The sequence below is a fragment of the Mustela nivalis genome (genome assembly GCF_964662115.1).
Source record: "Mustela nivalis genome assembly, chromosome: 13".
Taxonomy (NCBI): Eukaryota; Metazoa; Chordata; class Mammalia; order Carnivora; family Mustelidae; genus Mustela; species Mustela nivalis.
In genome coordinates, this window is record NC_139032.1 from 17,681,238 (window position 1) to 17,694,765 (window position 13,528).

Sequence of the window (13,528 nt, forward strand, 5' to 3'; positions counted from 1 at the left end):
GAATCTAAAATTCTGCTTCATACTCTAGAATGTGGTATTCATACTTAAAGGAGTGAATTAAGTTGTTTTTCTAATGAGGTCTTCTATAATGTTATGTTTTCCAGTTATGTAGAGATAGTCCTCATTTTAAGGGTTTACTATCCAACTTACTTATTTTTGGCACTTTTTAACATACTGCAAAATCTTATTCTGAAGATTGCTTTCTCTACAATATGGATAACTTGAGCTCAGAGAAAGTTACCTAAATTCACAGTGGGATGGAATGTCTCTCATTTTGACTTGGGAGGCTGGGTAGATTTTATTTTTCTTTACATACAAAAATTATTGATTCTTACTATTTGAATATGGAATGAGAAATTAAAAAATTTTTTTTTACTATGGGTATAGGAACAAAACAATTTTATTTCTACTTACAGGACTCAATTTCTTGACGATGCATACCAGGAAGTACTAGATCTGCTATTACCATTAAATCTTGAGGTGATTGTTGAGCGAAATTTATCTTGGGAGTGGTACCAGGAAGTTCCTTGTTTTAATATAAATGCACAGCTAAAGCCCATGGAGGTAAGTTTTTGGATGCTTGTTGATTTCTGTTTTGTTCGTTAAAAATATTGCTTGGGAACATAAGATATTTTGGTATAGATGTTCCATATTGATCAGCTCTGTCAAAATTACTATATATAAATAGTAGCTATATTAAAATTCACTGAATTTTCTCCATTCATGCAGCAAACATTTGAATGGCTACTCTGTGTTAGATCCTATGTTATATATGGAGAGACTGTGGCAAGGAAGCTATTGCATTTTGTCCTGGTTTCATGGAATCTAACCAGTCCAATAGGAGGTTTAGCAGTCATAGTGCTCTCGAGGTGTGAGAGTTAGACTATAAAAAAGTATATAGGCATGTAATTAAAATAGTTATAAATTGTAGTAAATTCCATAGATGAAGCAAATATCAGACATGCTAAGTAGTCAATTGGATTATATTAATTTAGAACTTAGTGGAGAGGCCTTGGCTGGAAATAATGTTAAAGTCATCAGCATCTAGATGGTATTTAAAGCCATGATAATATGTGAAATAACATAGAGAAGGTCCTAGAAGAAAGGGAAGTGGGGGGTGCATGGGTGGCTTAGTTAAGCAGCTGCCTTTGGCTCAGGTGACGATCCTGGAGTCCTGGGAGTGAGTCCTGCATTGGGCTCCCAGCTCCTTGGGGAGTCTGCTTCTCCCTCTTTCTCCCCTCATGCTCTCTCTCACTGTCTGTCTTTCAAATAAATAAATAAAATCTTAAAAAAAAAAAAAATGGAAGAGGCTGATGATGAAGATGGCAAATGGGTCCGTTCCTCATGCATAATGTTACCTAGTTACTGGTTGATACTGCTTCACAGATCTCTAATGTAACTATCCAAAGTTTCCTATCTTCCCTTTTGACTGAACAGATGTCAAAACTGTATCACATGCTTTGCTAAAGTGTCAGTAGCACATACTCTGGAAGTTTACTTAAAAAGCCTACTCAACAGATTCTCTTCCCTCCTCCCACCCCACTTTCCTTTGTTTCTCTTCCCCCCCAAAAAAAACAAAAACACAAAAAAACAAAAAATATATTCAAAAAGAGAAAACCATCATTTTTAAAGTTTTCAGGTTTTAATTCAGAAATATATTTAGAGTTTAAAACATGATCATCTCAGCTGAAAATCCTTAAGCTCTTAGTGTATATGATCATATTAGATTCCCTAACTTGTAAATGCAAAGTGTCTTTTTTTTTTTTTTTTAAGATTTTATTTATTTATGAGAGAGAGAGGGAGAGATCACACAAGTGGAGGTTAGAGGCAGAGGGAGAGGAGAAGCAGACCCCTGCTGAGCAGGGAGCCTGATGCAGGGCTTGATCCCAGGACCCCTGAGATCATGACCCGAGTGGAAGGCAAACACTTAACTGACTCTGCCACCCAGGTGCCCCAGAAAGTGTTGTCCTAAGATAAAAATTGAAGTTCTGTATCTTTGAAAACAACTGGTAGAAACTTTTGAAACATAAGTAGCATGTTTCACCCAGCATACTGCACAGATCTCTCCTTGGTAGGCCCAGGTCTTAGAGAGATCTCTGTGGGGCAGCAGGGACACCATCTGGCTTCATTCTTCCAAGGAAGAATGCATGTAGCATGTCCAGGTACTAGTGCAGACCATCTGTAAAGGGTTGGCGGCCTTCCAGGGCAGATGAAATTGGCTCTTCCCTGTCCTGATCCACCTGAATAGTCAGTGGATATGGACCTAGGTATACATATTTGACCCCTCCTGGATCAGGGAGAGGTTGGAATCAGTTACTCTAATGCATCTAGACTAAGTGCTGCATCTTATGGTTTCTGACTTGTCAGACATTTGGGAGTAGCAAGATAGCCTGTCCTGACTTGTAGGCCCCATGGACCAGTAGTCCTGGGATCCTTATAGTTCTTGGAATTCTTGGACTGAGGTGTTAGCAAGAGTGAAGCGTGATCATTAATATCCATATTTGCAGGGCATTCGGTATACAGGTACCAATGAAAAGACATGGTTTAGATATGGTTGTAATATTTAACTTCAGCTTATTAATTTATATGAACATACTAGTTTTGTAATATCAGCTACAAAATAAACACAAGATGTCATGAATGAAAATGCTGGACTAGTATGTCTTCTTTGAACTATAGTCAAAGGAATCCTGGTACAAATAAAACTCATTTTGTGGAATTATTTCTTTGAGATGATTAAGTGTATCAATTTAAAACTCATAGTTTTTTGTTTTGTTTTGTTGTTTCACAGGATTGCTATTGTGTTTAAGTTCTCCAGAGAAACATAGTCAATAGGATGTGTGTGTGTGTGTGTGTTTATGTATACACTTGGTCTGGATACAGTAGATTGACTTCTTGATAACTCCATTTTAGCTTCTCCCTGACACTCAGGATGAGGTTTGGGAGGGGTCAAAGATGTGGTCTCCTGAGCCAGGCTGCAACAGCTGTTAACTACTTGGGTGGATCATGAAGAGTCGATTTCATCCTGGTTGGCCTGCCCCAGAAGGCGGCTGGTATTTTTAGATGGTCTGTGCATCCTGTGTGTATTCTATATACATATCATGTGTGTGACATCTTGAATAATATTGGACCAAATATGTAGGTCCTGTGATCTAGCCGAGTCGATGTAGAATTAACCATCATAGCTTTTTTTTTTTTTTTTTAAGATTGTATTTATTTATTTGACAGAGATCACAAGTAGGCAGAGAGAGGAAGGGAAGCAGGCTCCCTGCCGAGCATAGAGCCCAATGCGAGGCTTGATCCCAGGACCCTGGGATCAACCATCATAGCTCTTATGTTGGTAATTTTAGGCTAAATTCATAAGACATGGGGAGCATGAGTTCTTTAAGTGGATTTAAGTATGATATTTAACCATTTAAGTCTCAGCTTCTTATACAGTCAGGATATATTCTTTATAACTTTTGTGAGGTTCAAATGAAATAATAATTTATATAAAATACATTGTGAACTATTTTTCATGATGCAGATCAACATTTTTGAGTAATTTGTAAATTGAGATGTTTAGTAACTAAAAAAATGCAAAATAACTAGATAAATGAAAGTTCATTTTAAAGGTTTTAAATTATTAGGATAATTGATATGTTCATAACAAAAAACTTATCATTGATAGTTTCATTGGTATTGACATCTAATTTCCATACTTCACAAGGTACTAAAGATTACATGGTCATTTAGGAAACTGAATAACCTATTAGTAGAATTATCTATTGCATTAAAAAATTGGTTTGTAGAGGACTGGGATGAAACACATGCTTTTCAATGTAAGCAAATTTCTAACTACATAAAGTAGTGTTAAAATAAACAAATCTTTCTTTTCACAGTTCATTCTTAGTCAAGAAGATATAACAACTATTTTTAAAACATTATACGGCAATATATGGTACGAAGAAGGTGGTGGTGCCTCACCTGCAGGAGTAAAAGATCAGAATAGTGTTAATAGTGGGGCTACTAATGCTTCCCACCATTTAGAAGGTATGTTCTTAACTTACCATTAACCTTCTCCTTCCCTTCTCTAATCCCACACTTCTTTCTCCTTCCTTTCCAGTCTCTAGTTTGCATTTTTGAAAATAAGATTTATAGATCTTGTATAATTAGCTAATCCTATGTGGGTATCTCCAAATTGTTATTAGGCATTCTTTTTTTTTTTTTTTTTCTGTTGAATCAAAATTCCTAGTTGTGTTGTGACAAAATTACTTCATATTTATTCTTGTTATTCCAACTGCCCTATACATCCTTCTTTTCACTTTTTCTCTCCATCCACCTCTTCTCCCTAGTTCTTAGTGCAGCATATATCCCAGATAGAATATATTACATTAAATTAGGAGTATCGAAATATTAAGGATGTCAAGAAAGAATGATCATTACTCAATGATGAATTTCAGCAAGCATCTGGAAGATAGGTAGAGGAGGGCAGAGGGAACTGTAACTCAGAGGTTTTATCTAATACTTGATTTAATGTGGTATGTGGAACCTGACTGGGTTCTAAGTTTAGCAACAGCACATAAGAGAGAATTGAGTCCGTTAAGGTTGCTGGGAGGACTATGCTTCGTAAGAATAGAGTTCTCATTCTGGCATTTTAGGGGATCCTCAAACCTTCTCTCTAAATGACACTTACTAATCTACCAGACCCTCTTGCAAAGCCCTGAGATAACACACACCTCTTCCATTCAGGGAGAGTCCTAACACTACACTTAGGACTTTACACGAAACTCTATTCTTACTGGATAGAATAATCAGCCCAGTCCTTTATTGTTAAAATATTCACTGTTAGGTTAAGAAAATAGCAAGAAGTTAATCATAAAAGAAACCAGGATAACTGAATATTATTTTCTTAGTGAAACAGAAATAATTCAGGTAACAAGAATGTAAACAAACTCTAATTCATAATCAGAGGATTTTGAGAATATGTAGCTTACCCTCACTATTTTCCACCCTCTCAAGATAAGAAAGAGTTCTTATACTTGATGACTATCAAGTAAAATATGACTGAATATGACTAAATATGACTGGTGAAATTTTGAAACAGAACAAATGCAGTAAGCATGAGGTTAAATTGTAAGTACTCAGTTGGAATATATAGTTGATGTAATCGCCCATGACACAGCAGAAAAATAAGCCACAGAGACATAAAATGAGATAAAACTTACGAAGTATAGACCTTTCAAAAAGTTGCAAAATCCCGAATAATAAGTGTGTTAGGAAAACTGAGAAAATGGAAGAGAAGAATCTTTCAAAGAAATGATAGAAGAAAATCTTTAGAGGTAAATAAATATGGAAATAAATTCTTGGATATAAAAAATCTAATAAGTTTCTAGCAGATGGGATAAACAAAGATTGCCCATGCAAACACATTTTCATGAAATGTCAGAACAACAAAGATCAGATTCTTAGTTTCAGAACAAAAGCAAGCTGTTTACTAGGGGCTTGGGAAAAAAGTGATTGGAATCAGATTGCCATGAACAAAACTCAATAGGACAGGGTAGATGGATGATAAAAGAATGGAGAACTATAGTTAGATTTCTAAGGAAATGATTTTGAAGTTAGGATTCTATTTAGTCAAACCATAAAATGTGAAAACACAATGATTCTCAAATTTCGAGTGACTCAAAGTTTACTTCTTCTTTTTTTTTTTTTAAGATTTTTTTATTTATTTTGACAGATAGAAATCACAGGGAGGCAGAAAGGCAGAGAGAGAGGAAAGGAAGCAGGCTCCCTGCTGAGCAGAGAGCCCGATGGGGGGCTCGATCCCCGGACCCCGGGATCATGACCTGAGCCGAAGGCAGAGGCTTTAACCCACTGAGCCACCCAGGTGCCCCTCAAAGTTTACTTCTTTCATACTCATTCCTAAAGAAATTTGTTTGAAAATTTAACCTAGTGAAACAAACAAGGAATCCAGGAAAAAAGACACATGGGATCCAGAAACAACGGGCCTACCCAGAAGTGCATTGAACAGGAATCCCAAAATTTTCTATTTTATTGGGCTATTCATTACAGAGGAATTCAGAAAGCCATAAGAAAAATTTTGTAAAGTGGAAGAATGTCTTTAAAAAAATAGTATAAATTTCATCTAATGTGTGGAATGAGGGAATAATTAACTACATTACGTGAGTGATATGGAAAAGGCGACATGTTTTTGGTTCCTAAGAAGGGAGAAATCTTACTGTGTAAATAAGAACATAAAGGTTATTAACTGTGTTAATGTAGAAATGAAGACATAACTGACCAAAGCTGGAAGATATGAAGATAGGACAGATAGAGGAAGTGGTAAGGACTTAAGTAGTGGGGAGTGTAAAGATAACGTCTGAAATAAAAGAAAAATAGACATTTAAGTACATTATTGTTTTAATAATTTTCTTGAAGTTTGCACATACACCAAAGAGGAAGGAATAAAGGAATGAATCCACACACACCCATCAACACAATTTCAGCAACTGGTATCATGTGGCTGCCTTATCACAGCCTGAAGTCTGCATATTCTTTCCTCCACCCCCACTAGATGACTTTAAAGCAAATCTCGGATGTTATATCTTTAATTGATATTTAAGTAGTAAGAACTTTACTTTTTATTTTTTTGTTTTTCAAAGATTTTGTTTACACATTTGAGAGAGAGTGAGAAAGAGCACGAGTGGGATGGAGCGACTCCCCGCTGAGCGGGGAACCCAGTGCAGGACATGATCCCAGGACTCAATGATCATGACCTGAGCCAAAGGCAGATGCTTAACTGACTGACCCGCCCAGGCACCCCAGAACTTTACTTTTTAAATGTAGTCATAGTAACATTATCACCCCTACAATTTTAGCTATTCCTCCTATATACCATGAAAATAATCCTAGTAGGCTTCATTTTCTCCTGGTGAACTCAGAAATGTTTCTTTACAAGTTCGTATTTTTTTTTTAAACAATGATAAAGGGATCCATTCACAAGAAAGATCCAACAACTTTAAATGTAACTAGTAACAGAACTTCAAAACATGCAGCAAAAATTGACAAAACTGAAGGAAGAAATATACATACACAGAATCAGTTATGGATTTAGCATACCACTCTTAGTAGTTGATAGAAAAAAAAAAAAAAAAAACCAGAATACAAAGCATTTGAACACTGTTAACAACCTCACCTAACTGACGTTAGTATAATACTACACTCAGTAATTGCAGAATGCACTTTTTTCATTTTTTGTTAACGGGCTCTTGGAATAGTCACAAGGATAAACCATTCTGGGGACAATGAAGTTCTCTGGTCATACGGAATTCACTTAGAAGTCAGTCAGGATGTTAAAAAAGCTTGAAATACTTGGACATTAATCAATTTTTAAGTAACCTGTAGGTCAAAAAAGACAAGGAAATGGGGTGCCTGGGTGGCTCAGTGGGTTAAGCCTCTGCCCTCAGCTCAGGTCATGATATCAGGGTCCTGGGATTGATCCCCACATCTGATTCTCTGCTTAGCAGGGAGCCTGCTTCTCCCTCTCTCCCCACCTGCCTTTCTGCCTCCCTCTCTGGCAACTTGTGATCTCTCTCTCTGTCAAATAAATAAATAAAATCTTAAAAAAGACAAAATTAGAAAATTATTTAAACTGGAAGGTAATGAACATAAAATCTAATAAAAATTTGTGGAATGCAATTAAAGCACTGCTGAAAGAACTTTGTAGCTGTAAGGGATTTGATGAGGATAGAACAGAGTTTAAAAAGATTAAAGGTTTTGCCTGGAGAAAGTAGGAGAAAAAGAGAAAATTAAATCCAAAGTAAATAAAAGGAAGCAGTATTACAGATAGGAATAGAAATCAATTGAAGAGAAGTAGACATACAGTGGAGAAAATTAGCAAAGTCAGAGATTGTTTTCATTGGAAAAAATGAATAAAGTTTATGAATCCTTAATAGGACAAAGGAGTGAGAGAGAGAACAAATTATCAGTATCAGAATTAAATAGATATTGCAGATTGCTATCAAGACAATAAGGGACTATTACAGATTATTTTGTGAGAGTGAATTCTACAACTTGTTTGAAATGGACAAATTTTCTGGAAAACACAAAGTTGCCAAAGTTGACATAAGAAGAAATAAGTCCGAGTAGCCCTGTATCTGTTAAAGGAATTGAATTTTAATGATAAATTCTATTAAATATTGACATTCAAAATAATGTGTTACACAAACTCTTCTGGAAAATAAAAGGAGGGAACACTTCCTTGGCCATTTTCTAAAGCCAGCATTACCGTGGTTAAAAAAATAAAAAGTCTTTAAAAAAAAAAAAGAATTTCACACACTAATATCCTTCATGAACGCAGACATGGAAATTCTGAATAACATATTAACATACTGAATCCAGCAATAAGGATATAAGATATTCATCTTGACCAGGTGAGAATTATCTCAAAATGCAAAAGTTGGTTTAACAGCCAAAAATCAATTTATGATGAAAACTAGAAATATCTAAAAGGCATACTTAATACTGAAGTGTTACGTTTTCCCCCTAAAGTGGGCATAAGTAGAAAGTGTTCAGAATTGTCATCATACCAGGTTAACTAATAGCCATGGACAGAGTGATAAGGCCAGGAGAAGGATTAAGATGTCTACAGAGTAGAAAGAAGTAAAAATGCCTTTGATTAGATAGCTGGAAAAAACCCAAAACAAAGGGCAAAAAAAAAAAAAAAATTGTGAAAGACAAAAATTTATACTGTCTGATTTCAAAATTTGCAGTAAATCTAAAACAAGTTAGCATAGACAGATTTGTAAAACTGAAGAGTCCAGAAAACCCACAAGTAGAGTCAACTGATTTTCAACAACAAAGACTAGTCAATAGGGAAAGGATAAACCTTTTAACAGGAAATATTGAAGCTTGTCCCTTAATGCCATACACAGAAATTAATTTGAGATGGATGAAAGACATATTTGAAAGCCAAAACTTTTTTTTAAAAAGATTTTATTTATCAGAGAGAGGGAGAGAACACAAGTAAGGAGAGTGGCAGGCAGAGGGAGAATCAGGATCCGTGGTGAAAAGGAACCCGATGTGGTACTCAGTCCCAGGACTCTGGGATCATGACCTGAGCCGAAGGCAGAGGTTTTAACCCACTGAGCCACGCAGGCGCCCCAATATTTAGTAATCTTAATGGGAGTATTGGTAGTGTGGATGTACAAAATCTCATTAAATTGTTCAGTTGCTATCAACTTATTTTACTGATATAAATTTTACCTAAATTAAAAATAAGTTACGTGGTGGCACTGATCTGTGGAGTTGGCTACCGTGAGAATTAGTAATTGCTGTATTTTAAATAAAAAGCTCATTTAATATATTCCGTGTACATATAATGCCTTGACTCAAAATGTAGAATGCAGAAAAGAAGGAATTTTGGATTCTTTTCAGTGTGACAGTTGTTTAAAATATCTAAGGTATCTTATTTGGTTTTAATTTTTTGAAGTAAAATTTAAATATTAAACTATGCACCAGGTAGTCTAATAAGTATTTTGTACATACTCTTTCACTTAATCCCCAAAACAAACCCAGTGGTTAGTTCTGTTATTCTCACCTTACAAAAATGGAAATGGAGGCACCAAGTTTTAATTAATATTCCTAAGCTATCATGGAAAGAATCCCAAGCTGGGCATTACTGAGTTCAACTTCTGAATTTTCTAATCTTTATTCTTTTGTTGAGTAACATTATTCTACATATTTAATTGAAAATTCTGCTAAACCCATTAAAACCTATTTTCATGATTTTTACCTTTCTTGATTTTTTTTACCCAATAACTTTGAATTTTTCCAAGGAACAACTGTAGTGACTGCTGCTGTGGTAGAAATCCATTCACAGGCCTCTCAAGTTAAGACAACACTGAATATGAGCTTCAGAACTGACTATCTCACCATGGTTCTGTACAGTCCGGGTCCTGACCAGGTGAGTTAGGAAGAAAAAATATTTTCTCACTTGATGAAAATTATATAAGTGAACACTTATTATTAAAGTAACAGTTGTTAATAATTTGTATGTATTTTGGAGTCTCTTTTCCTCTGAAAAATGTTATTGATCATTTCACTTTAGTATATGTGCTGCCGAAGCGAGCACGATCATTTCACTTTAATACCAAGTTCAACCATTGCTCTTTTAAGATGAGTCATCTTTCCTAAACTCAGTGATGTGAAAAATAAATTTTTTTAAAGATTTTATTTATTTATTTGACAGACAGAGCTCACAAGTAGGCAGAGAGGCAGGCAGAGAGAGAGAGGGTGAAGCAGCTCCCCGCTGAGCAGAGAGCCTGATGCAGAGCTCGATCCCAGGACCCTGAGATCATGACCTGAGCCGAAGGCAGAGGCTTTAACCCACTGAGCCACCCAGGCGCCCCTAAAAAATAAAATTTTAAGTGAAATTTTTCTGGCCTTTCATTAGCAAGCCTATAGAGATAGAGAAGGTGGTAGTTCATATCTTAAAAGAAGAATTAGACTTTGTTTTTGTGTAAAAGTTGTATTGATTTCCTCTTCCACAGACTTCCTTTGTAGATGTTCGTGATCCTTCTCTGAAACTTGCTGAATTTAAGTTGGAGAATATCATAAGCACTGCAAAAATGTATACAGATGACTCAACATTTTCTTCCTTTTCATTAAAAAACTGTATTTTAGATGATAAAAGGCCTCATGTCAAGAAGGCAACTCCTAGGTAATAGTATTCTTACTTTTTACTTGAGAAATGGTTGATGATATTTTATTAAACATATTCCTGAAGTTGCATGCTTGTTTTCTGGGTGCAACACAAGATCTTCAGAACTTCAGTTTAATGGAGTTATGGTTCTCAGTCTTATGTGCTATTCTTACTGGATGGTCAGTGAATTGGTTAAGTAGAAATAAATAGTGCAATTAAATTGGATTTTTAAATTAATCTCTATTTAAATTATTATTGATCACTGCAAGTTGTAAACATGAAAACATGAAAAATTGAGGGAAAAACGTGAAAAATTAAAAAGACAAATATGCTGAGATTCTAATTTCTTACAGATGTACTTCCTAGTTTATGAAACAGTTGTGCTCCAAAAGTTTCCAAGTCTGTTATTTGGAATACTTTGTGACCTTCCTGGGAGAAATAACTTCAGAATGCTGGTTTGCTGTTAGTAAATGGTTAAGAGGTCTTTTGCCTTTTGTTGGTGTGTTTGGTTATTTGTAAGATTAATTGTTGTTATTGTGTTTTTCAGAATGATAGGACTGACAGTTGGGTTTGACAAAAAGGACATGATGGATGTAAAGTACAGAAAAGTCAGAGATGGTTGGACAAGTGATTTAGTCCTTCAAGAGATGTATATTTGTGCAAGTGTGGAATTTCTGCTGACAGTTGCAAATGTCTTTCTTGAGGCCTACACCGCAGGCACTGCTGTAGAAACCAGTGTTCAAACATGGACTGCTAAGGAAGAAGGTTAGTTATTAGCTAAAATATTTCATATCTGTAACTGAAGTGCTACAGTAGCACTCACCATTGATTACCTTTCTAGATGATGAGGTTAAGTGAATTACTAAATTAAAATTTTTATTTTTCGGGGCGCCTGGGTGGCTCAGTGGGTTAAGCCGCTGCCTTCGGCTCAGGTCATGATCCCAGGGTCCTGGGATCGAGTCCCACATCGGGCTTCTCTGCCTGCTTCTTCCTCTGTCTCTTTCAGCCTGCCTCTCTGCCTACTTGTGATCTCTGTCTGTCAAATAAATAAATAAAATCTTTAAAAAAAAAATTTTATTTTTCATTGGTAAAAGGAAAACTTAAATGTGCTTTCCAGTAGAATGTGCAGTTTGTATATTTTTCAGGATGTAAATATATATTGGGTTCCTGAATTATGAACAATATATAAACAAATAGACTTCCCTACAAGCAGCAATTTTGAAGAATTTTTTTGACAAAAACAAGTAGGGAGAATAACAAATCAATCATTACTTTTCATAATTACAGATAATAGTCTAACTACTTCTTTTATTCTGTTCTTTTATTTCTGTTATCTTTAGAGCTCTCCACTATCTTTTACATACTTCATTCCTTATGGTAGAGCAGAAGTAGTATCAAGTTGAGAGTTGGAAACTGGATTAGTTAGTTAGTTAGGGTTTTTCTCCCCACATTTTTAAATGTTCTGGAGACTATAGCATCGTGAACTCTTACACTAAGAGAATTGCAGTAGATTCCTTTGGGATCTAAGATTCTTTTATTTTTTTACTTGGAATGAGAAAACATTCTCTCAGAAATAATTATTCATAAATAATATGTAAGACAAAGATCTATAAATATTTTAAAATGTGAACATGTTTTTGTTTCTGTTTAGTACCTGTACAAGAATCAGACAAATGGGAAATTAATATTATTATTAAAAATCCCGAAATTGTGTTTGTGGCTGATATGACAAGAAGTGATGCTCCTGCCTTAGTCCTTACAACACAATGTGAAATTTGTTGGAAAGGTGACCTTGAGAACAATACAATGACTGCTGCCATTAAAGATCTTCAAGTGAGAGCATGCCCATTCCTTCCAGTCAAGAGAAAAGGCAAAATCACTACGGTGAGTTTACTCTTTCATTATCTGCTTAATCGTAAACTATTTTGGATTCAGTGTATACCACTTTAGAAAACTACCTACATACTTTCCAGCCTTTCTCTGTAAAATACCTTTCTTTCTTCTCGTGATCCTAGTCTAGATTATTACTCCAGCTGTGAAACTCTTCTCTTTCTCCAGGTGCTCCTCAGTGTGGTATGTATTAAGATGTGTTTTTCTTACTGTGGCTTTCTGACCACTTCAGGTGAATTCTCTTAGGCCTTTGAGACTTTCTACTAGTTGTTCGCTTTGTTGTTTCACTTTTATTATTTTAAGTATTTTTCTCCTGTGTGGAGATTTTGGCTCAGATATGTTTCTTCTTTTCTTTTTTAAGGATTTTGTTCATTCGTTTGACAGAGAGAGAGAGAGCAATAGAGGGAACACAAGCACGGGAGGGGAGAATCAGGCTCCCTGCTGAGCAGGGAACCCGACGTAGGGCTGGGTCCCAGGACCCTGGGATCATGACCTGAGCTGAAGGCAGATATTTAGTGACTGAGCCACCAAGTTGTCCCTGTTTTTTCTTTTCTACATATAAGTTATTTGAACATTCAGCCATTTGCCTTGAAAAAAATCACATTTTTGTTTTACTCTCGGTTTTGCACCTCTTCATAACTGATTAGTTTATTTTTTCAAAGAGATCTTTTTCAGCTACCTACTACTGCTACTGCTCATATAGAACACTTATAAAATGTGTATATAGACTTCTGCAAGGAGTACTAGAAGCTTAAATACCATCAACATAGAAATATAAGCTATAATTTTGTTATAAGTAAGTATGCATATATTAGGATACAAGAGAGTTTTTTGTCCTAGTTTGTAAGACTGATGGCTCACCACTAGGAAAGAAGGAAATAGAAATGGAGGGAATATAACGGCACCTGGGTGGCTCAGTGGGTTAAGCCTCTGCCTTCTGCTCAGGTCATGATC

At 35.6% G+C, this 13,528-nt stretch overlaps 1 protein-coding gene across 6 annotated transcripts in view; it reads left to right on the forward strand.

Annotated features, from left to right (window-relative positions):
* Positions 1–13,528, forward strand: part of VPS13A (vacuolar protein sorting 13 homolog A) — a 236,902-nt gene that overhangs the window by 135,417 nt on the left and 87,957 nt on the right. For all 6 annotated transcript variants that reach the window (XM_082694455.1, XM_082694452.1, XM_082694453.1 and 3 more), the window contains exons 34-39: positions 417–564; positions 3,882–4,032; positions 9,819–9,946; positions 10,533–10,702; positions 11,232–11,449; positions 12,336–12,568. In XM_082694455.1, the coding sequence (XP_082550581.1) occupies positions 417–564; positions 3,882–4,032; positions 9,819–9,946; positions 10,533–10,702; positions 11,232–11,449; positions 12,336–12,568 (1,048 nt within the window). The remainder of the gene's footprint in view (positions 1–416; positions 565–3,881; positions 4,033–9,818; positions 9,947–10,532; positions 10,703–11,231; positions 11,450–12,335; positions 12,569–13,528) is intronic.